This window comes from Oncorhynchus tshawytscha, linkage group LG21 (genome assembly GCF_018296145.1).
Source record: "Oncorhynchus tshawytscha isolate Ot180627B linkage group LG21, Otsh_v2.0, whole genome shotgun sequence".
NCBI classification, from domain to species: Eukaryota; Metazoa; Chordata; class Actinopteri; order Salmoniformes; family Salmonidae; genus Oncorhynchus; species Oncorhynchus tshawytscha.
This window is the reverse complement of record NC_056449.1, coordinates 17585072-17607917: the sequence shown is the minus strand read 5'-3', so window position 1 is coordinate 17607917 and position 22846 is coordinate 17585072. Positions and strand designations below refer to the sequence as shown.

The following is a 22846-nucleotide window of genomic DNA, read 5'->3' as shown; positions in this document are numbered from 1 at the left end:
TTTGAAAAAATATGGAACTACCCAGACTAGAGCTGGCCGTCTGACCAAACTGAGCAACTGGGCAAGATGGACAGGTCAGGGAGGTGACCAAGAACCCAATGACCACTCTGACAGAACTACAGGGTTCCTTTGCTGAGATGGGAGAACCTACCAGAAGGACAACAGTCTCTACAGCGCTTCACTATTCTGGGCTTTATGGGATTGTGGACAGACAGAAGCCACTACTGAGAAAAAAGTGCATGACAGCATGCCTGGAGTTTGCAAAAAGGCACATGAGAGACTGGGATCATAAGACAAAAGATTATATGACATCAAACATGTAACTCTTTGGCCTGAATGCAAAGCTCTATGTCTGGAGAAGGCACAGCTCATCACCTGTTTAACACCATCCCTACCGTGAAGCATGGTGGTGGCAGCATAATGCTACAGTGATGCTTTTCAGCTGCAGGGACTGGGAGACTGGTAAGGATAGAGGGAACAATGAATGGAGCCAAATACAGGCAAATACTTGATGAGAACCTGCTTCAGAGTGCTAACAACCTTAGACTGGGGCGAAGATTTACATTCCAGCAGGACAATGACCCCAAGCATACAGTCAAAGCAATGCTCATATAGCTTCAGAACAAGAATGTGAAAGTACTTGAGTGGCCCAGCCAAATCCCAGACTTGAATCCCAATGACAATCTGTGGAAAGACTTGCAGATTTTCAATCTCTGTTAAATTAGATAGGGAGGGGGGCAATGAACAGCAATCTTCAAGGAAGAATGGAAGAAAATCCACAAATCCCGATGTGCAAAGCTGATACAGGCATACCCAAGACGACTCAATGATGTAATCGCCGACAAAAGTGCTTTTGCAAAGTATTGACTCAGGGGTGTGAATACTTACATGACCGTTCAAAAGTTTGGGGTCACTTAGAAATGTCCTTGTTTTTGAAAGAAAAGCAAAAATTTTGGCCATTTAAATAACATCAAATTGATCAGAAATACAGTGTAGACATTGTTAATGCTGTAAATGACTATAGTAGCTGGAAACGGCAGATTTTTTATGGAATACCTACACAGCGTTGTACGAGATCTTCAGTTTCTTGGCAATTTCTCGCATGGAATAGCCTTTATTTTGTCATAACAAGAATAGACTGACGAGTTTCAGAAGAAAGTTATTTGTTTCTGGCCATTTTGAGCCTGTAGTCGAACCCAAAAGTGCTGATGCTCCAGATACTCAACCAGTCTAAAGAAGGCCAGCTCCTTTAATCAGGAAACAGTTTTCAGCTGTGCTAACATAATTTAAAAAGAGTTTTCTAATGATCAATTAGCCTTTTAAAATGATAAACTTGGCTTATTAGCTAACACAATGTACCATTGGAACACAGGAGTGATGATTGCTGATCATGGATCCCTGTACACCTATATAGATATTTCATTAAACATCTGCCGTTTCCAGCTACAATAGTCATTTACAGCATTAACAATGTCGACACCGTATTTCTGATCAATGCGATGTTATTTTAATGGACAAAAAATGTGCTTGTCTCTCAAAAACAAGGACATTTCTAAGTGGCCCCAAACTTTTGAACGTAGTGTATGTAAATTAGATACTTCTGTATGAATTCAGGCTGTAACACAACAAAATGTGAAATAAGTCAAGGGGTATGAATACTTACTGAAGGCACTGTAGGCACTGAACAAAATTCATGTTTGAATGCGATTTACAGTATATTGATAACATTAGGCATGTTAACTATTGCAAGTATATAAGAAAACGTTTGCACCTTCTCCCTCTGAACGCCATCGAGCTCCTCGCTTCCTCCTGCGTGACCTTTCCCAAATCAAAGGCAACCATGTCAGGAAATTTGTCAGTCAAGGTTTATTTAACATCACAGCAAATCCCTTTTTAGTTGTATGCGTGTCCCCTGTGTTGTTTTTATAGAAACCAGCTCAAACTGAAACTGTCAGGGAGACGGAAAATGTAAACAATGTCCTCGGTAACCTAATATCTCTATTGGCAGCGCTGAATGAAAGGTAAGTGTGCCTGTCAACAACGCTTGAGTGATTAGTACCAGACTTGACTGTGGACTGTGAAACAAGGGTTTATTGAATGTGGATCATAGGTTCCACAAAATAACAAGACCCACTACCTTGGAACGACTCTTTGAAATTAGGATTAAAGGTTTTCTGGAACTCTGCTGTATTTAGAGAGTGATGAAACAAGGTAAGGTTGTCTGTCCCCTCTCTCCACTCTAGAATGCTAATTGACCACATTTCTGAAACCAATTAATCAATAGAGATACGATGTGAATTAGTTACTCAAGTAATTTCCATTAAGACCAGTGAGGAGTCCACCATGTCCGAAGCCGAAATAGAAATCTGAATATCAACGGTAAACAAAATCGAGTAACAAAACCTATTATGCCGGAATACGTTGTTACAAAACACAATCACAGATGCACATTTGTCCTGATTGTTTTCCTTCTACTCAATTCCTGAAAGTGATCATGTAATCTCAAATAAAGTACAGATTATTTTAATCGTCTGTAATATGACTAAAGATCTATCAGATTAGGTTTACAAGGCACGGACAAGGTAACTCTTATTTGAAGAGCCAAGAGGCATCGTTGCCAGTGGAGTGCTATGCTACTTCTAATGAACACAGGTTTAATTAAAAAGTCAATCCAAAACTCAACAAAAGATGCATTTGCTTACAGTGTTTAGCGTTAGCCTAATAGACTTGCGCCAGGGTTTGTGTCTGGCCCATTATCGCTAACCAGAGGCAACGACTGCTAATACTTTCCCTTCTAACCCACTTGAGGTTGCTCGCTGAATGATTGCACAAGCAATACTCAGCTTATGTTTTCTACATTTAATATTGACTCTAAATTATAGAGCTGCCCATCGCTCCTGGCGGAGACACTTTGAGCATTAGGCCCCACCATTAGAAACCATTTAGTGATAGAATAGCCCTTTCTCCTCGGAGAGAGGGAACTGGATGGGTGGAATGAAGGATGGATGGGCGGGAGGAGGGGAAGGGAAATATAAAACAGGGGGGGGCTGTGTAGGGCAGCTACAGCTCAGTGGGGTGTGTATTAGGGCTCCAGAGGGACAAAGCTAACCTCACAATAAGCAATCACAGGCAATTTCTGAAATAGCATCATGCTACATGGGTAAGGTCCCAGATTGAGAGAAGCAACCATGAAAGCCCTCTAGATTTCCACACCAATTCAGTGCCTCAGAGGATATATAAATGTGCCAGCACCCAGTTTGGTGTGTAATGTTCAGTATATGCATTAAGTGCTCTCTTTCAATGAATGCCAACTTTATGTCCTGTCTCCAATGGCAATGTGAATTCAGGGGACCACACATATCGAGCCAAAGCTCTCTCTCTCACCTCCCCTCTCTCTCTCGCTACTACCCCCCTCTCTCTGTGTTCTTTTTCCAGGTATGATTTTGTGGAGATCGATGAGCCTTCTGAGAACACCATCCTGGGCCGCTGGTGCGGGTCCCAGGTACCCGACAGTCACACATCCAAAGGCAGTCAGATCCGGGTGCGATTTATCTCCGACGAGTACTTCCCCTCCGAGCCCGGATTCAGCATTCGCTACTCCCTGCTCCCAATGGTAAGCCACCTTTCCTCTGAGCACACAAACAACACAAAAACCCTCCCTTACATAATGACTTATTATTTCATCTGTTGTTCTGTATGTGCAAACCTCTCTCAATGTGTTTGTTTTGACCAGTGTTTATACCTAAGTGCTGTTGTAATAGAAGTCGTGACTGTATTGACATTTGATTCACCTGTGATCCAATCAGACAAAGTTTTGATTAGAGGCAATGGTGCAGGAGTGTTAATAGAGTTGGTTGAGATAGGTTCTCAGGCACAGCATGGCCTGCTGACTCTGGTTGGATTCAATCCACGTCTAATTATTCTCCTCCGACTGATGAAGAACAGCGCTGGATGAAATACCAGCCGTTTTAGGGCTCCCGACCATATTTTTTCCACTGATTGTAACTTTTTGTTGTACATAATGTTTCCGACATTGTTTCCTATGACCGAATAGAGCTTCTGGACATCAGAGCAGTTATCACTAACCTCGATTTGGATGAGGACTTTTACTTCAATGAGTCGGAGGCAAAGGCCCAAGTCCCCGACACGTGGAGAAGGAGGAGGTGGCACTGTAGAGACCGGCGTGCAGGATACCTGACAAGACTACGTCAGATAGTGGATAAACCGCCTCTGCTTTCTGTTCTATTGATGAATCCGCAATCACTGGAGAACAAACTGGACGAGCTCCGCTCGAGACTATCCTATCAACGTGATCTATGTTTCTCAGAGTTATGGCTGAACAAGGACATGGAAAATATAAATCGAGATGTTTTTTCTATACATCGGCAGGACAGAACGGCAGCGGCGGGGAAGCTCAGGGGAAGGGGTTTGTGTCTCTTGTTAACAACAGCTGGTGCGTGGTCTCTAATATTAAGGAAGTCTCAAGGTTCTGCTCAACTAAAGTAGAATAACTCTCGAAAAGCTATAGACCATACTATTTGCCAAGAGAGTTATCTATATTTTTCATAGCTGCCTATTTACCACCACAGATGCTGGCACTAAGACCGCACTCTTCGCGCTGTATAGGGCCATAAGCAAACAAGAACATTAGCATCCAGAGGTGGTGCCCCTTGTGGCCGGTGATATTAATGCAGGAAAACTAAAATCCGTTTTACATAATTTTTACCAGCATGCCATCTGTACAACTAGAGGTGAAGAAACTCTAGATCACCTTTACTCCACACACACAGACACATACAAAGCTCTCCCTCGCCCTTCGTTTTGCAAATCTGACCATAACTATATCCTGCCGATTCCTACTTACAAGCAAAAACTCAAACAGGAACTATCATTGATGCGCTCAATACGGATTTGGTCCGATGAAATGGATGCTAAGCTACAGGACTGTTTCGCTAGCACAGACTGGAAAATATTCTGGGATTCATCCGATAACATTGAGGAGTATACCACATCAGTCACCGGCTTCATTAATAAGTGCATCAGACAACTTCGTCTCCACAGTGACCGTACGTACATATCCCAACCCGAAGTCATGGATTACAAGCAAGATCCGCACAGAGCTAAAGGCTAGAGCTGCAGCTTTCAAGGAGCGGGACACTAATCCGGATGCTACGCCTGCCAATGTAACCATCAAACAGGCAAAGCATCAATACAGGACCAAGATCAAATCCCACTACACCGGCTCTGATGCTCGTCGGATATGGCAGGGCTTACAAACTATCACGGATTACAAAGGGAAACCCAGCAGCGAGCTGCCCAGTGAAGCAAGCCTAGAAGACGAGCTAAGTACTTTCTATGCTCGCTTTTAGAAAAACAACACTGAACCATGCATGAGTGCACCAGCTGTTCAGGACAACTGTGTGATCAATCTCGCCGTAGCCGGTGTGAGCAAGACCTTTAAACAAGTTAACATTCACAAGGCTGCAGGGCCAGACGGATTACCAGGATACTTACTCAGAGCATGCGCTGACCAGCTAGCAAGTTGTCTTCACTGATATTTTCAACCTCTCCCTGGCCCAGTCTGTAATACCTACATGTTTCAATCAGACTACCATAGTCCGTGTGCCCAAGAAGGCCAAGGTAGCCTGTCTAAATTATTATCACTCCGTAGCACTCAGATCTGTATCCATGAAATGCTTTGAAAGGCTGGTCATGGCTCACATCAACACCATTATCCCAGACACCCTGGACCCACTCCAATTCTCATACTGCCGCAACAGATCCACAGATGACACAATCTCTATTGCACTCCCCACTGCCCTTTTCAATTACCACACGGCAAGTGGTACCGGAGCACCAAGTCTGGGACCAAAAGGCTCCTGAACAGCTTCTACCCCCAAACCACAAGACGGCTGAACAGTTAATCAAATGGCTACAGGGACTATTTGCATTGAACCCCTTATTATATTATGTTTATTTTTTTACACTGAAATTCTTGCAATGGCTATGTGCACACTCACTAGACTCTACCCACACACTCACACATACTAGACTGACACACACACACACACACAGACAGACACACACACACACACAAACACAGGCATACTGACACCACACACACACTTACACATACACACTTTCACACTCTTCAAATATGCTGCTGCTACTTTGTTTATTATCTCTCCTAATGGCCTAGTCACTTTTACACCTATGTACATGTACATTACCACAATTACCTCAACTACCTCGTGGCCCTGCACATTGACTCTGTACCGGTACTCCTTGTATATAACCTCGTTACTGTTATTTTATTTTATTATTATCTACTTTTTTTACCTGGGCTTTGTTGGGAAAGGGCTCGTAAGAACGCATTTCACAATAAAGTCTACACCTGTTGTATTTGGTGCATGTGACAAATGAAATTTGATTTGATATAAAAAATGAATTTAGAGCTGGATCCAACTATTAGCTTTGGACTTGTCTGATATAACTGTTTTTTTACATGGCTCTCTCATTCTGTCTCTCTTTCTCTCCATTTCTTCCATCCTTTCTCTCTCAATTCAGTCAGCCTCTATTGGCAGGGTGTGTGTCAATAGTCCCATTTTAGATCATGAAAGATCACTTTACTCTGTCTGTCTGTTAACATCCTATGTCTCGCATCCTATTCGACTCTCCTCTTCCTCTCTCTAAACCCTCTCTCATGTTTTTCCTTTCCTGACCCCTGTCTTCTCCCAAACCTCCCCCTCCCCTCTCGTCTCTCTCCTTCCTCATCCCAGACCACACACATAGAGGCCCCTTAATACCCACACAATTCACTTACGAAAAAACCCCAGAGATAAACTGAAGTGAAGACTGCCATGTTTTAACCTGTCATGTTGCAGTTGTGTGCGCCTCACTCTTAAGTAAACAGCTCTTCCCTTCATCAATCCGTAATGGCCTGCAGCGCAGAGAAATCATTTGTTACTGACAGGCACAATTGGGAAAAGGAGGTCGGCAACGGTGCATCTTTTTGTCTGTTTTTCCTTTTTTCATTCGCTTTTGCAGTTTTCTTTTGGTTTATATTTACCACATTATTTCACTTGGTTTTATTGACTCTGCTCTCTTTTTGGTAGATGAGCTGACACTTCAACGAATTTCTTTAAACAAATGCATTTCCTGTACCTTCTGACTCTTTTCGGGTTTCTGATACTTTTTTCAGAATCTCAAGTATACAGCTGCCTAACATGTTGTCCTTCTTCTATTACTGTGAGCCATGACTCTTTTCACCCAAAATTCTACCTAAAAGTTTGCCATATACTTTCATAACATAAAGATGGTCAAATGCGGAGCTGAGTTCTTATTCTACACCGTATAGTGTGTACATCTAGTTATATTCATTAGATGAAATCTGCAGGCCAATATGCTTAACTGAAGGGACTCACCCACACATGCATACACATAAACAAAGGCCTGTCTTAATACTAAGAGCCTTTCATGCAATTTGCCCTAAACATTATAATAATTTACATTCATCTGGTTGTATAATAACTTGTAACCCATTTTCTGAAATAGGAAACAGTACAGAGGAAGCCGTTTGTGTTCATTAACCTTTAATGATATCTGTCAAGACTAATAGTATGCTGGGCCGATCATAGTTAACCCTAATTTTGCACATACACTCTTAGAAAAAAGTTTTTCAAAAGGGTTCTATGGCTGTCCCCATAGGAGAGTCCTTTTTTTGGTTCCAAGTAAAAACCTTTTGGTTCCAGGAAGAACCCTTTTAAGTTCTAGATAGCACCTTTTTTCCCCATAGAGTAGAGGCCTGTGTGAATGTGAGTAAAAGTGATGTCACCAACTTCAGCCATGTTCCAGTTTAAAGGTGATCCATTTGGATTGTTCAATGACCCAAAGTGTCATTAGATCAGAACTTTTCAGAAGTCATGCAGATCTAGCATCCTATCCAGTGACAGGAGACCCTTTGCAAGCCATGCTTCCTCCCTTGGCCAAGACTGTTTAGTCAGGCAGAATTTTCCAAATATGTTTTCCTATCACTGAATACAGTTACAGTTGAAGTCGGATTACATACACTTAGGTTGGAGTGATTAAAGCTCGTTTTTCAACCACTCCACAAATTTCTTGTTAACAAACTATAGTTTTGGCAAGACAGGTTAGGACTTTTACTTTGTGCATGACACATTTAATTGTTTACAGACATATTATTTCACTTATAATTCACTGTATCACAATTCCAGTGGGTCAGATGTTTACATACACCAAGTTGACTGTGCCTTTAAATAGCTTGGAAAATTCCAGAAAATTATGTCATGGCTTTAGAAGCTTGAAAGCCTAATTGACATCATTTGAGTCATTTGAAGGTGTACCTGTGGATGCATTTCAAGGCCTATCTTCAAACTCAGTGCCTCTTTGCTTGACATCATGGGAGAATAAAAAGAAATCAGCCAAGACCTCAGAACAAATATTGTAAACCTCCACATGTCTGGTTCTTCCTTGGGAGCAATTTCTAAATGCCTGAAGGTACCACGTTCATCTGTACAAAATATAGTACGGAAGTAGAAACACCATGTGACCACGCAGCCATCATACCGCTCAGGAAGGACACACGTTCTGTCTCCTAGAGATGAAAGTACTTTGGTGAGAAAAGTGCAAATCAATCCCAGAACAATAGCAAAGGACCTTGTGAAGATGACAGAGGAAACAGGTACAAAAGTATCTATATCCATAGTAAAATGAGTCCTATATTGACATAACCTGAAAGGCCGCTCAGTAAGGAAGAAGCCACTGCTCCAAAACTGCCATAAAAAAAGCCAGTCTACTGTTTGCAACTGCACAAGGTTTTTGAAGACATGTCCTCTGGTCTGATGAAACAAAAATAGAACTGTTTGGCCATAATGACCATCATTATGTTTGGAGGAAAAAGGGAGAGGCTTGCAAGCCAAAGAACACCATCCCAACCGTGAAGCACGGGGGTGGCAGCATCATGCTATGGGTTTGCTTTGCTGCAGGAGGGACTGGTGCACTTCACAAAATAGATGGCATCATGAGGGGGGAAATGTTGTGGATATAATGAAGCAACATCTCAAGACATAAGTCAGGAAGTTAAAGCTTGGTCGCAAATGGGTCTTCCAAATGGACAATGAACGTTCTGGCAAAATGGCTTAAGGACAACAAAGTCAAGGTATTGGAGTGGCCATCACAAAGACCTGACCTCAATCCTATAGAAAATTTGTGGGCAGAACTGAAAAAGCGTGTGCGAGCAAGGAGGCCTACAAACCTGACTCAGTTAAAACAGCTCAGGAGGAATGGGCCAAAATTCACCAAACTTATTGTGGGAAGCTTGTGGAAGGCTAACTGAAATGTTTGACCCAAATTAAACAATTTAAAGGCAATGCTACCAAATACTAATTGAGTGTATGTAAACTTCTGACCCACTGGGAATGTGTTGAAAGAAATATAAGCTGAAATAAATAATTCTCTCTACTATTATTCTGACATTTCACATTCTTAAAATAAAGTGGTGATCCTAACTGACCTAATTCAGGGATTTTTACTAGGATTAAATGTCAGAAATGGTGAAAAACTGAATTTAAATGTACTTGGCTAAGGTGTATGTAAACTTCCGACTTCAACTGTACATGCACTCAATAATGCGATTATTGTGGCTAGTCAGATTAATATAATAGTTAGATTAAAATGTTTACATGCTTTGCAAGAAGAAAGATTTCCCTAAAAATCCTGTTTGCATGGACACATCTGAAATCAGGCTACCTGATGGAACTGAATGCAGAACATCTGCAATCAAAATAGACATTCCACCACAGTGAACATGTTATTTTGGACATAGAAGTAGTTTTAACATACAAACTGTATAACACTCATACATTCAGTTGATCCGAACACACTTCACTCATGCTAAAGAAGGAGACACATTCAACTGGTGATAGCACAATGGGCAGATCACATTCAAAGCTGGAATGCCGATTTAAGGTTTTAACATGTCCTAATAATTTGAAAGACTGCGCAGAAAACCATGTGTTTTTAATCTGTGTATGGTTACTTCGATTTTGACCTTACGCCGATTTAAGATAAGCAGCGTAAGGTATTTACATGACTTTTGCCATATAACCTTTTATTTAACTAGGCAAGTCAGTTAAGAACAAATTCTTATTTACAATGACGGCCTACACCGGCCAAACCCGGAGGATGCTGAGCCAATTGTGCGCCCCCCTATGGGACTCCCAATCACAGCCGGTTGTGATACAGCCTAGATTCGAACCAGGGTGTCCGTAGTAACGCCTCTAGCACTGAGATGTAGTGCTTTAGACCGCTGCGCCACTCGAGAGCCCGACACGGCCGATTGCCATAATCAGTTTAACATCGAATTATTAGTGTGCATGTAAACATACTCAATGCCTTTGAGAACATTATGATACCCAGAATCATAAATCTCACAAGGTTTTTTTGAAAGTGGACCTTTGATGATACTACGCAATTTTGGGCAATGAAAAACACTTGTGGCATTGACAACTTATTTATTGGTGCTGCCGTGATTTCCACTCCAATATCCCATCTCACTTTACACATCAACGATTACTGGAAGGTAATTTCTGATGCATATCCTCCAGAAATGATTTAATAGATATGTTTCTCTTTGATGTGTGATACCCTGCCCAGAACATTATTTATTTCCCCGAGGTGTTTACTAAAGCATTTGTGCATGCCCGGACATTTCAATCTCTGCTAAACGAGTTTCATTGTCTCCCGTGGAACAAAGGCATTGTTCATCTTTTTCAGTTCATGCTAAAAAGAACGAGCAGCTTTGGTGTTTAATCATGCTTCCATATAGCACCATATTGATGTTGTCAGAAAGACCAGATGGGACTTGATTTTTGTATAGTTTCTCTCCTTTATCTTCAAGACGAATATCAGGAGAGAGCGTTATAAAGCAGATAGATTTACAGAGAATAAGGACCTTACTGATTTGAATGCATCTTTTTACAGAACAATGTCCCCAGTGACTCCTGTCAATCCATACAGAATAGGTCCTCCACCAAATTCACGGCACACCAACATCAACTTCCTTTGCTTAGTCTCCCATTCAAGCACTGTAAAGTTCTACGATGGATGCATTTATTTATGTATGTGAAAGTCATGAGGGGAGAGAAGATGAGGACAGCTTTCTTCTGCTCTAGTTGTATGTTTTATTCACAAACCACAGATCATCTGAATGTTGGCCTACAGTCAATCAAACAAGGATCTGAGATCTAGTAGTATTTTATTAGCTTAAGCAGCAGTTTCTCTTCTGAACCCTAGGTGAACTTTTCTGTAGTCTTCATCAATCCTAATCTTGATGAGTAAATACTAATTATCTTATTAAATACCTTAAACCATTTACTACACTGGCACTCCAAACCTCTGAATCCATAACCGTGTAAGAATCCAGTTTGCTGTATAATTTTTGCCTCTTAAAAAGTGATTCCCAAAAGCAATGTTGATCTGTCCTAAGGTCTACAATTTGTCCATTTGTTTTTGCTCTACGGTAGAACTGTTTTGTTATTCTAGTGGAAGGGAGGAGGTGTATTTTGGCTTAGTCTCCGGCGTACAGTGCACATCAAGAGGCATGGCTGGATTGTGAGGGGCTATATATAATGTCCAATAGGGGGAGAGAATTTGTGGAACCTACGATTCTGCCACCATGCTGTTTTCTCCATGTCACTGCTGGTTTTATTTGTTGATGATTGGGGGATCTGTGGTAGTACATTATAAGTGCTGTAGACTGAGATGAAGCCATTTAGATAGGATACATACTGTACCTCTATAATGCAAAGCAACTGCTGGGTGTGGATGTTTCTCAGGTGATTTGAATACTTTACACTAGACTGGGATTGAATCAACTGCGGATAGTGGATTTCTGGGAAGCACTTTCATATTTGCATTTGTTTGAACAGCAGCTTGGGATAGAGGGGAGTTGACACTTGGTTTCTAAACTAAATTTATACAGTAGTAGGAAGATATGTACAGCATGCCGAACACATACATATGTCATGTATATTGAACCTGCATGCATACATACAATGCCTTCAGAAAGTATTCACACCCCTTGACTTGTGGTAAAACAATTCACTTTTTGTCCTGAATACAAAGTGTTATGTTTGGGGCAAAACATATTTTCAAGTGGGGGCTGCATGATGTTATGGGTATGTTTCTAATCGTTAAGGACTGGGGAATTTTTTAGGATAAAAGAAAAACTAAGAGCTAAGCACAGGCAAAATCCAAGAGGGAAAACCTGGTTTAGTCTGCTTTCCACAGGACATGGAGTTGAAATCACCTTTCAGCAGAACAATAACCTACACACAGCCAAATCTATACTGGAGTTGCTTACCAAGCAGACAATGAATGTTCCTGAGTGGCCGAATTATAGTTTTGATTTAAAGTACCAGTCAAAAGGTTGGACACACCTACTCATTCCAGGGTTTTTCTTTATTTTTACTATATTCTACACTGTAGAATAATAGCGAAGACATCAAAAATATGAAATAACATGTATGGAATCATGTAGTAACCAAAAAAGTGTTGAACAAATCAAAGTATATTTTATATTTGAGATTATTTAAAGTAGCCACCCTTTGCCTTGATGACAGCTTTGCACACTCTTGGCATTCTCCCAACCAGCTTCATAAGGTAGTCACCAGGAATGCGTTTCAATTAACAGGTGTGCCTTGTTAAAAGTACATTTGTGGAATTCTTGTGTTGTTATGAAGTAGGGGTGAAATACAGAAGATAGCCCTATTTGGTAAAAGAACAAGTCGATATTATGTCAAGAACAGCTCAAATAAGCAAAGAGAAACGACAGTCCATCATTATTTTAAGACATGAAGGTCAGTTAATCTGGAGCATTTCAAGATCTTAGAAAGTTTCTTCAAGTGCAGTTGCAAAAACCATCAAGCGCTATGATGAAACTGGCTCTCATGAGGACCGACCACAGGAAAGGAAGAGTTACCTCTGCTGCAGAGGATATGTCCATTGCACCTCAGATTGCAACCCAAATAAATGCTTCACCGTGTTTAAGTAACACACACATCTCAACATCAACTGTTCATATGAGACTGAGTGAATCAGACCTACATGGTTGAATTGCTGCAAAGAAACCACTACTAAAGGACATCAATAAAAAGAGAGACATGCTTGGGCCAAGAAACACAAGCAATGGACATTAGACAAGTGGAAATATGTCCTTTGGTCTGATGAGTCCAAATTTGAGATTTTTGGTTCCAACTGCCGTGTCTTTGTGAGACGCAGGGAAAGTGAACGGATTATCTCTGCATGTGTGGTTCCCTCCGTGAAGCATAGAAGAGGAGGTGTGATGGTGTGGGGGTGCTTTGCTGGTGACACTGTCTGTGATTTATTTAGAAGGCACACTTAACCAGCATGGCAACCACAGCTATAACGTGGACGCTGGGAGTTGGGAAGCAAGTGCAGGTGGAGAGTTTAATAATGAATGGAACATGCCGGAAGATCTGCTGGAACAGTGTCTCAGCAACCTGGAGAGAGGTAGGGAGACCAGAGAGAGGAATAAGCCACCATGATTTAGAAAATCTGTCCACAACTACCAGAATGGTGGTGAAACCATCAGAGGGGGGAGATCATACAGTCCGGACGACTGTGTGATCACACTCTCTGCAGCCGATGTGATTAAGACCTTTAAACAGGTCAACATTCACAAGGCTGCAGGGCCAGATGGATTAACAGGACGTGTACTCCGAGCATGTGCTGACCAAATGGAAAGTGTCTTCACTGACATTTTCAACCTCTCCCTGTCTGAGTCTGTAATACCAACATGTTTCAAGCAGACCACCATAGTCCCTGTGCCCAAGAACACTAAGGTAACTTGCCTAAATGACTACCGACTCGTAGCACTCACGTCTGTAGCCTTGAAATGCTTTGAAAGGCTGGTCATGGCTCACATCAACAAGATTTTCCCAAAAATCCTAGACCCACTCCAATTTGCATACGGCACCAACAGATCCACAGATGATGCAATCTCTATTGCACTTCACACTGCCCTTTCCCACCTGGACAAAAGGAACACCTACCTGAGAATGCTATTCATTGACTACAGCTCAGCGTTCAACACCATAGTGCCCTCAAAGCTCATCACTAAGCTAAGGACCCTGGGACTAAACACCTCCTTCTGCAACTGAATCCTGGACTTCCTGACGGGCCGCACCCAGGTGGTAAGTGTAGGTAACAATGCATCCACCCCGCTGATCCTCAACACGGGCCCCTCAGGGAAGCGTGCTCAGTCCGCTCCTGTACTCCCTGTTCACTCATGACTGCAAGGCCAGGCACGACTCCAACATCATCATTCAATTTGCTGATGACACAACAGTGGTAGGCCTGATCACCGACAACGATGAGACTATAAGGTCTTACTCACATCGGTTGCGGAGAGCAGAACAGCTGGTGCTCTCATGCATGTTTCAGTATTATATACCTCGAAACAAGTATTGCAGTAGTTTAGCTCGTCTGGGAGACTCGTGTCACTGGGCAGCTCTCGACTGTGCTTCCTTTTGTAGTCTGTAATGGTTTGCAAGCCCTGCCACACCCGACGGGCATCAAAGCCGGTGTAGTGCGATTCGATTTAAGTCCTTTATTGACGCTTTGCCTGTTTGATGGTTCGTCGCAGGGCATAGCGGGATTTCGGGTTAGAGTCCCGCTCCTTGAAAGCGGCAGCTTCTGTTTGGGGTATGTACGTATGGTCACTGCGGGGACGACATCATCGATGCCCTTATTGATGAAGCCAATGACTAATGTGGTGTACTCCTCAATGCCATCAGAGGAATCACGGAACATATTCATCTGACCACTTTTTTATTGATCTTGTCACTGGTGCTTCCTGCATTAATATTTGCTTGTAAGCAGGAATCAGGAGGATAGAATTATGGTCAGTTTTGCTGATAGAAATTTGGTAAAATGGATTTAAGTTTCCCTGCATTAAAGTCCCCGGCTACTAGGAGCGCTGCCTCTGGGTGAGTGATTTCTTGTTTGCGTATGGCAGAATACAGCTCATTCAGTGCTGTCGTAGTGCCAGCCTCAGTCTGTGGTGTTATGTAAACAGCTACAAAAAATAGAAATAGTGTGGCCTACAGCTTATCATGAGATACTCTACCTCAGGTGAGCAATAGCTCGAGACTTCCTTAGATACCGTACACCAGCTGTTATTTACAAAAATACATAGTCCGCCGCCCCTTGTCTTACCAGACGCAGCTGTTCTGTCCTGCCGGTACAGCGTATAACCAGCCAGCTATTCGTTAATTGTGTCGTCGTTCAGCCACGACTCTGTGAAGCATAAAATATTATAGTTTTGAATGTCCCGTTGGTAGTTTAATCTTCCTCATAGGTCATCGATTTTCATTCTCCAAAGATTGCACTTTTGCTAGCAGAATGGAAGAAAGTGGGGGTTTATTCAAATTCTCAGAAGTCAGCCCACCCTCTGGCCCCTTTTTCTCTACCTCTTCACACAAATTATGGGGATCTGGGCCTGTTCTCGAGAAAGCAGTATATCATTCACGTCGGACTCGTCAGACTCGTTAAAGGAAAAAAAGGATTCTGCCAGTCTGTGGTGAGTAATCGCAGTACTGATGTCCAGATATTATTTTCGGTCATAAGAAACGGTAGTGGCAACATTATGTACAAAATAAGTTACAAACAACGCAAATATACAAAAAAAAACATACAATCGGTTGGGGACACGTAAAACGTCAGCCTTCTTCTCTGATGCCATCTTATGGTGGCGTTATGGTGTTGGAGCTAAGGGAGCCATGGAGCCATGATCTTGTGAGCTGGTGCACTAGTGATGAAAGAAAGGGATGTTTTCCTGATGAATGGACTCCACGGTGATCGTTGAGTGGTGTACTGACGTATGTGATGGTTCCGGATCCTTGTGGCCGATTATCAATGGTTGAAACTGAGACGAGAGCGCATATGAGGGGATGTTCAGAGAGGAGGCACGGGTCTGGTCAATAAAGTTCCCCTTGACATCGGAATCCACTAGCGCTGTAGAAACAGTACATGAGGGACAGCCAGCTAGTGTGATCAACACTAAAAAGGGTTTAACAGAAACTGATGAAGATGGGATACTCACACCTGCCCAGGGAGGTGGAAGATAACGCGACCGTCCCTCTGCTCTTGTGGATACCGATTTGGGATATACCGGACACTGCTAAAGCTGGTGGCCCCCTTGACCACAATAGAGACAGAGCCTCCAATGTCTCTGTCTACATCGCTCTATCCCGGGAAGGCAAGTGACCACTGCCTCCATAGGTTTCAGCTCTGCTACAGAGTATTCACTGAGGGAGCTAGAGGGAGATGTGGGTACCAACGCTCCCAAAGTAGATTATCCAACCGGATGGCCATTGCGATGAGTGCGTCCAAGGAGAGGTTGTCGTCCCGACATGCCAGTTCCGTTTGGACCTCCTCTCGCAGTGCTCTTTGGGAATAGCGTACGGAGTGCCGGCTCATTCCATCCGCTGGATGCTGCTACTGTCCAGAAGGTGAGCGCGTACTCTGCAGAGGCCTTGTCATCCTGCCATAGTTGGAGTAGGCGCTCATAGTTGGAGTAGCCATGAACCCCCTCAAACGAAGCCAGCTCCTCCTCTCCTCTCCCCAGACGGCCGTGGCCCACTCCAACGCCCGCCCAGTCAGCAGAGTAATGACCATGGCTACCTTGGGGGCTCCCCTCTGACAAGGACAAACAGGCATCGCTGACCTGGGCGGACTGGTGTGCTGGCTCGCTGGTTTGACTGGTGGCAGAGCATCCTCCTCTAGTGGGAGGCAATGCCTCTCGGGGGTGGTCGAGATGTGGAACACTGCGAAGAACCTCTTCCATAGCCGTGCCCGGTTGCGCCAGCTAGTCGTGCTTACGAAGTAGCTATCCCTGTACATCGACTGTCTGGGAGATGTCCTGATTTCCTGCTGTTTCCATTTGGTCCTTCTGTACCGTGGATGCTGGGAGTCTGGAAGCAAGTGCCGGTGGTGAGTTTAATAATAAACGGAACATGGAACAATACAAGATAGACGAGCAGAGTACAGACATGAAACACATAAAGGTTAACCTCTAGCGACGAGCAATCCCGTATCCGGGAGCGTAATCATAGCTTCAAGCGCATTACCATAACGCAACGTTTCCTATTCATGAAAATCGCAAATGAAATGAAATAAATATATTGAAACACAAGCTTAGCCTTTTGTTAACAACACTGTCATCTCAGATTTTCAAAATATGCTTTTCAACCAAAGCTACACAAACATTTGTGTAAGAGTATTGATAGCCTAGCATAGCATTAAGCCTAGCATTCAGCAGGCAACATTTTCACAAAAACAAGAAAAGCATTCAAATAAAATCATTTACCCTTGAAGAACTTCGGATGATTTCAATGACGAGACTCTCAGTTAGATAGCAAATGTTCATTTTTTCCAAAAATATTATTTGTGTTGGCGAAATAGCTCCGTTTTGTTCATCACGTTTGGATAAGAAAAAAACACCTTGAGGATTGATTCTAAACAACGTTTGCCATGTTTCTGTCGATATTATGGAGCTAATTTGGAAAAAAGTTTGGCGTTGTAGTGACGGAAAATGCAGTCACTACAACGCCAAACTTTTTTCCAAATTAGCTCCATAATATCGACAGAAAAATGGCAAACGTTGTTTAGAATCAATCCTCAAGGTGTTTTTCACATATCTATTCGATAATATATCAGTCGTGACAGTTGGTTTCTCATCAGAAGCGAACGGAAAAATACTGCACCTGGAGATTACGCAATAATTGCAACGGAGGACACCAAGCGACCACCTGGTAGATGTAGTCTCTTATGGTCAATCTTCCAATGATATGCCTACAAATACGTCACAATGTTGTCGACACCTTGGGGACGCGACAGAAAGCCTAAGCTCATTCGTGGCCCATTCACAGCCATATAAGGAGTCATTGGCACGAGGCGGTTTCAAAAAATGCGGCACTTCCTGATTGGATTTTTATCTGGGTTTTGCCTGTAACATCAGTTCTGTGGCACTCACAGACAATATCTTTGCAGTTTTGGAAACGTCAGAGTGTTTCTTTCCAAAGCTGTCAATTATATGCATAGTCGAGCATCTTTTCGTGACAAAATATCTTGTTTAAAATGGGAACGTTTATCATCCAAAAATTAAAATAGTGCCCCCTATATCCAAGAAGGAGGAGCAGGAGTAGATGTGACATTCTGCAGCGATACACCATCCCATTTGGTTTGCGCTTAGTGTTACTATGATTTGTTTTTCAACAGGACAATGACCCAACACACCTCCAGGCTGTGTAAGAGCTATTTCACCAAGAATGAGAGTGTTGGAGTGCTTCATCATATGACCTGGCCACCACAATCACCCGACCTCAACCCAATTGAGATGGGTTGGGATGAGTTGGACCCAGAGTGAAGGAAAACCAGCCAACAAATGCTCAGCATATGTGAGAACTCCTTCATGACTGTTGGAAAAGCATTCCAGGTGAAGCTGGTTGAGAGAATGCCAAGAGTGTGCAAAGTTGTAAAGGGTGGCTACTTTGAAGAATCTCAACTATTAAATATATTTGGATTTGTTTCACACTTTTTTGGTTACTACATGATTCCATATGTGTTATTTCATAGTGTTGATGTCTTCACTAGTATTCTACAATGTAGAAAATAGTAAAAATACAATTTTGACTGGTACTGTACCTAAATATTGCCAACATCCATCTGTCCATCCATCCATCCACACATTTAATATTTGAGGGTATTGATATATTGACAGAGCAAGAACAAGGCATCCTGTCATTCATGTTATGACTCGGGGCAGCCAAACGCAAGAGCGTTTACTGGCGGAAATCACGAGAGGAAAGGGTAGCTTGGCCTGGCTTCGGCCTGGCTTCTCTCTGAGCATTCCTCGGGCGCTAGAAGGCCCCACTGAACAACAGCACTTTTTCCCTGTGGTAAACCAGCGCTACTGGAACCTCAGGCCATGGGGGCAGCAGTTGAATTTATATTTAAACAAGCAATAATTCCTCTTTACCATTTCCATGGAAAGGGGTAAAAATAAGACCCGGGCTGTAATTCACGGGAAGCGATTTTGGAAAGCTAAAGGGCCCGGCGAAGAAGTTGTTATAACACAGCATGGCTCGGAGGAAAGAGGATCTCTGAATGGGGAGAGAAAAAAGGAAAACAAACTGAAATGCCATTGTCTCCCTAAATGTCAGCATCAGTGTGATCCGTTTTTTACACTCCAGTAAGTTGGCCTTTACGGAACTGAGGTCCATTGTGCCTTCACACTTACTGTGAAACAATGAGTAGTCATGAAATTCCATTTGAGAGAGAGAGACGCCACAGAGCCCCAGGACAGCAACACAATTAGACCTAACCAAATCATTAGAGAACTAAAAATTATTACTTGACACATTGGAAATAATTAACAAAATAAACACTGAAAACTAAAATGCTCTTTGGCCCTAAACAGAGAATACACCGTGGCAGAATACCTAAACCATGTGACCGAACAAAATTAAGTAAAGCTTGACTATGTACAGACTCAGTGAGCATAGCCTTGCTATTGAGAAAGGCCGCCATAGGCAGACCTGGCTCTCAAGAGAAAACCGTCTATGTACAAACTGCCTACAAAAATTAGGTGGAAACTGAGCGCACTTCCTAACCTGCCAAATGTATGACCATATTCGAGACACATATTTCCCTCAAACCCACAATGAATTTTAAAACAAATCCAATTTTGATAAACTCCCATATCTATTGGGTAAAATACCACAGTGTGCCATCACAGCAGCAAGATGTGTGACCTGATGCCACAAGAAAAGGGCAACCAGTGAAGAACAAACACCATTGTAAATACAACTGTCACGCCCTGGTCAAAGTATTTTGTGTTTATCTTTATGTATTTGGTCAGGCCAGGGTGTGGCATGGGGTTTTTGTAATTGTGGTGTGTTTGTCTTGGGGTTTTGGTGGTGGTATTGGGATTGTAGCTTAGTGGGTTGTCTAGCAAGGTCTATGGCTGTCTGGAGTGGTTCTCAATCAGAGGCAGGTGCTTTTCGTTGTCTCTGATTGGGAACCATATTTAGGCAGCCATATTCTTTGAGTTTGTCGTGGGTGATTGTCCTTAGTGTCCTATGTGTACTCTCTGTTAGTTTGCACCAGATAGGCTGTTTCGGTTTCGTTTATTGTTTTGTGTAGTGTTCGTGTTTTCTTTGTTGTATTAAACATGGATCGCAATCGACACGCTGCAGTTTGGTCCGACTCTCCTTCATCACCACTAGAAAACCGTTACAGAATCACCCACCACCAACGGACCAAGCGGCGTGTCAACAGGCAGGAGCAGCCGAAAAGGAGATGCTCAACAAGGATTTCTGGTCATGGGAGGAGATCTTCGACGGGAGAGGACCCTGGGCTAAACCAGGGGAGTGTAGCCGCCCAAAGGAGCAACAGGAGAAGAGGCAACAGAGGCAGCAGCAGCAGGAGCAGCAGCAGCTACAGTGGGAGAGGTTGCACCACCTGGAGATATGGACATGGGAGGAGGAATTGGACGGTAAAGGACCCTGGAATGAGCCTGGAGATTATTGTCGCCCCAAAGCCGAGCTGGAGGCAGCAAAAGCAGAGAGGCGGCATTATGAGGAGCTAGCACGGCAGAGCGGATGGAAGCCCGAGAGTCAGCCCCAAAAATTTCTTGGGGGGCTCACAGGGAGTATGGCTATGCCAGGTAGGAGACCTGCGCAAACTCCCTGTGCTTACCGGGGGCTGGAGAGACCGGGCAGGCACCGTGTTATGCTGTGGAGCGCACGGTGTCTCCAGTGCGGGTGCACAGCCCGGTTCGGTATATTCCAGCTCCTCGTATCGGCCGGGCTAGAGTGGGCATCGAGCCAGGTAAGGTTGGGCAGGCTCGGTGCTCAAGAGCTCCAGTGCGCCTGCACGGTCCGGTCTATCCAGTACCACCTCCACACCCCAGCCCTCCGGTAGCAGCTCCCCGCACCAGGCTTCCTGTGCGTGTCCTCGATCCAGTACCACCAGTTCCAGCACCACGCACCAGGCCTTCAGTGTGCCTCGCCTGTTCAGCGCAGCCAGCGCTTTTCTCCTCTCCTGCGCTGCTGGAGTCTCCCGCCTGTTTAGCGTAGCCAGAGCCTTTCTCCTCTACAGCGCAGCTGGAGCCTCCCGCCTGTTCAGCGCAGCCAGAGCCTTCCTCCTCTACAGCGCTGCCGGAGCCTCCCGCCTGTTTAGCGCAGCCAGAGCCTTTCTCCTCTCCTGCGCTGCCGGAGTCTCCCGCCTATCTAGCGCTGTTAGAGCTTTCCTCATCTCCAGCGCTGCCGGAGTCTCCCGCCTGTTCAGCGCAGCCAGAGCCTTCCTCCGACACAGCGCTGCAGGAGTCTCCCGCCTGTTCAGCGCAGCCAGAGCTGCCAGTCTGCATGAAGCAGCCAGAGCTGCCAGTCTGCATGGAGCAGTCAGAGCTGTCAGTCTGCATGGAGCAGCCAGAGCGGTCAGTCTACATGAAGCAGCCCGAGCTGCCAGTGTGCATGAAGCAGCCAGTCTACATGGAGCAGCCAGAGCTGTCAGTCCGCATGGAGCAGCCAGAGCTGTCAGTCTGCATGGAGCAGCCAGAGCTGTCAGTCCGCATGAAGCAGCCAGAGCTGTCAGTCTGCATAGAGCAGCCAGTCTGCATGGAGCTGCCAGTCTGCATGGAGCTGCCAGTCTGCATGGAGCTGCCAGTCTGCATGGAGCTGCCAGTCTGCATGGAGCTGCCAGTCTGCAAGGAGCTGCCAGTCTGCACGGAGCTGTCAGTCTGCACGGAGCTGTCAGTCTGTAAGGAGCTGCCAGTCTGCAAGGAGCTGCCAGTCAGCACGGAGCCGCCAGAGCGGTCAGTCTGTAAGAAGCCGCCAGAGCTGTCAGCCTATATGGAGCAGCTAGTGCCGCCAGTCTGCCCAGCGCCGCCAGTGCCCCCAGTCTGCCCAGCATCGCCAGTCTGCCCAGCGCCGTCAGTCTGCCCAGCATCGCCAGTCTCCCCAGCATCGCCAGTCGGCCCAGCACCGCCAGTCTGCCCAGCACCGCCAGTCTGCCCAGGCGTCGTCAGTCTGCCCGGCGTCGTCAGTCTGCCCAGCACCGCCAGTCTGCCCAGCACCGCCAGTCTGCCCAGCGCCGCCAGTCTGCCCAGCATCGCCAGTCTGCCCAGCGCCGCCAGTCTGCCCAGCGCCGCCAGTCTGCCCAGCGCAGCCAGTCTGCCCAGCGCCGCCAGATCTGCCAGTCAGCCAGACTCTTCCAGATCTGCCAGTCAACCAGACTCTTCCAGATCTGCCAGTCAACCAGACTCTTCCAGATCTGCCAGTCAGCCAGGATCTGCCAGTCAGCCAGGATCTGCCAGTCAGCCAGGATCTGCTGAAACCACCAGCCAGCCAGGAGCTGGTAGATCTATCTACCTGCCTGAGCTTCCTCTCACTCCTGAGCTTCCTCTCACTCCTGAGCTTCCTCTCACTCCTGAGCTTCCTCTCACTCCTGAGCTTCCTCTCACTCCTGAGCTTCCTCTCACCCCTGAGCTTCCTCTCACTCCTGAGCTTTCTCTCACTCCTGAGCTTTCTCTCACTCCCGAGCTTCCCCTCAGTCCCGAGCTGCCTCGGTCCCGAGCTGTCCTTCAGTCCCGATCTGCTCCTCAGTCCAGTGGGGTTCTGGGTGAGGACTACTAGGCCATGGTCGGCGGCGAGGGTGGACTATCCAGGGACGAAGGGAGAGGGGACTAAGACATTAAAGGAGTGGGGTCCACGTCCCCGCGCCGGAGCCGCCACCATGGACA

The 22846-nt window shown here is 44.8% G+C and overlaps 1 protein-coding gene across 1 annotated transcript in view; it reads left to right on the top strand.

The window, feature by feature from the left end:
- Positions 1-22846, top strand: part of LOC112221054 (platelet-derived growth factor C) — a 74191-nt gene that overhangs the window by 36953 nt on the left and 14392 nt on the right. Inside the window, exon 3 of the mRNA XM_024383123.2 lies at positions 3436-3613. Within this exon, the coding sequence (XP_024238891.1) occupies positions 3436-3613 (178 nt within the window). The remainder of the gene's footprint in view (positions 1-3435; positions 3614-22846) is intronic.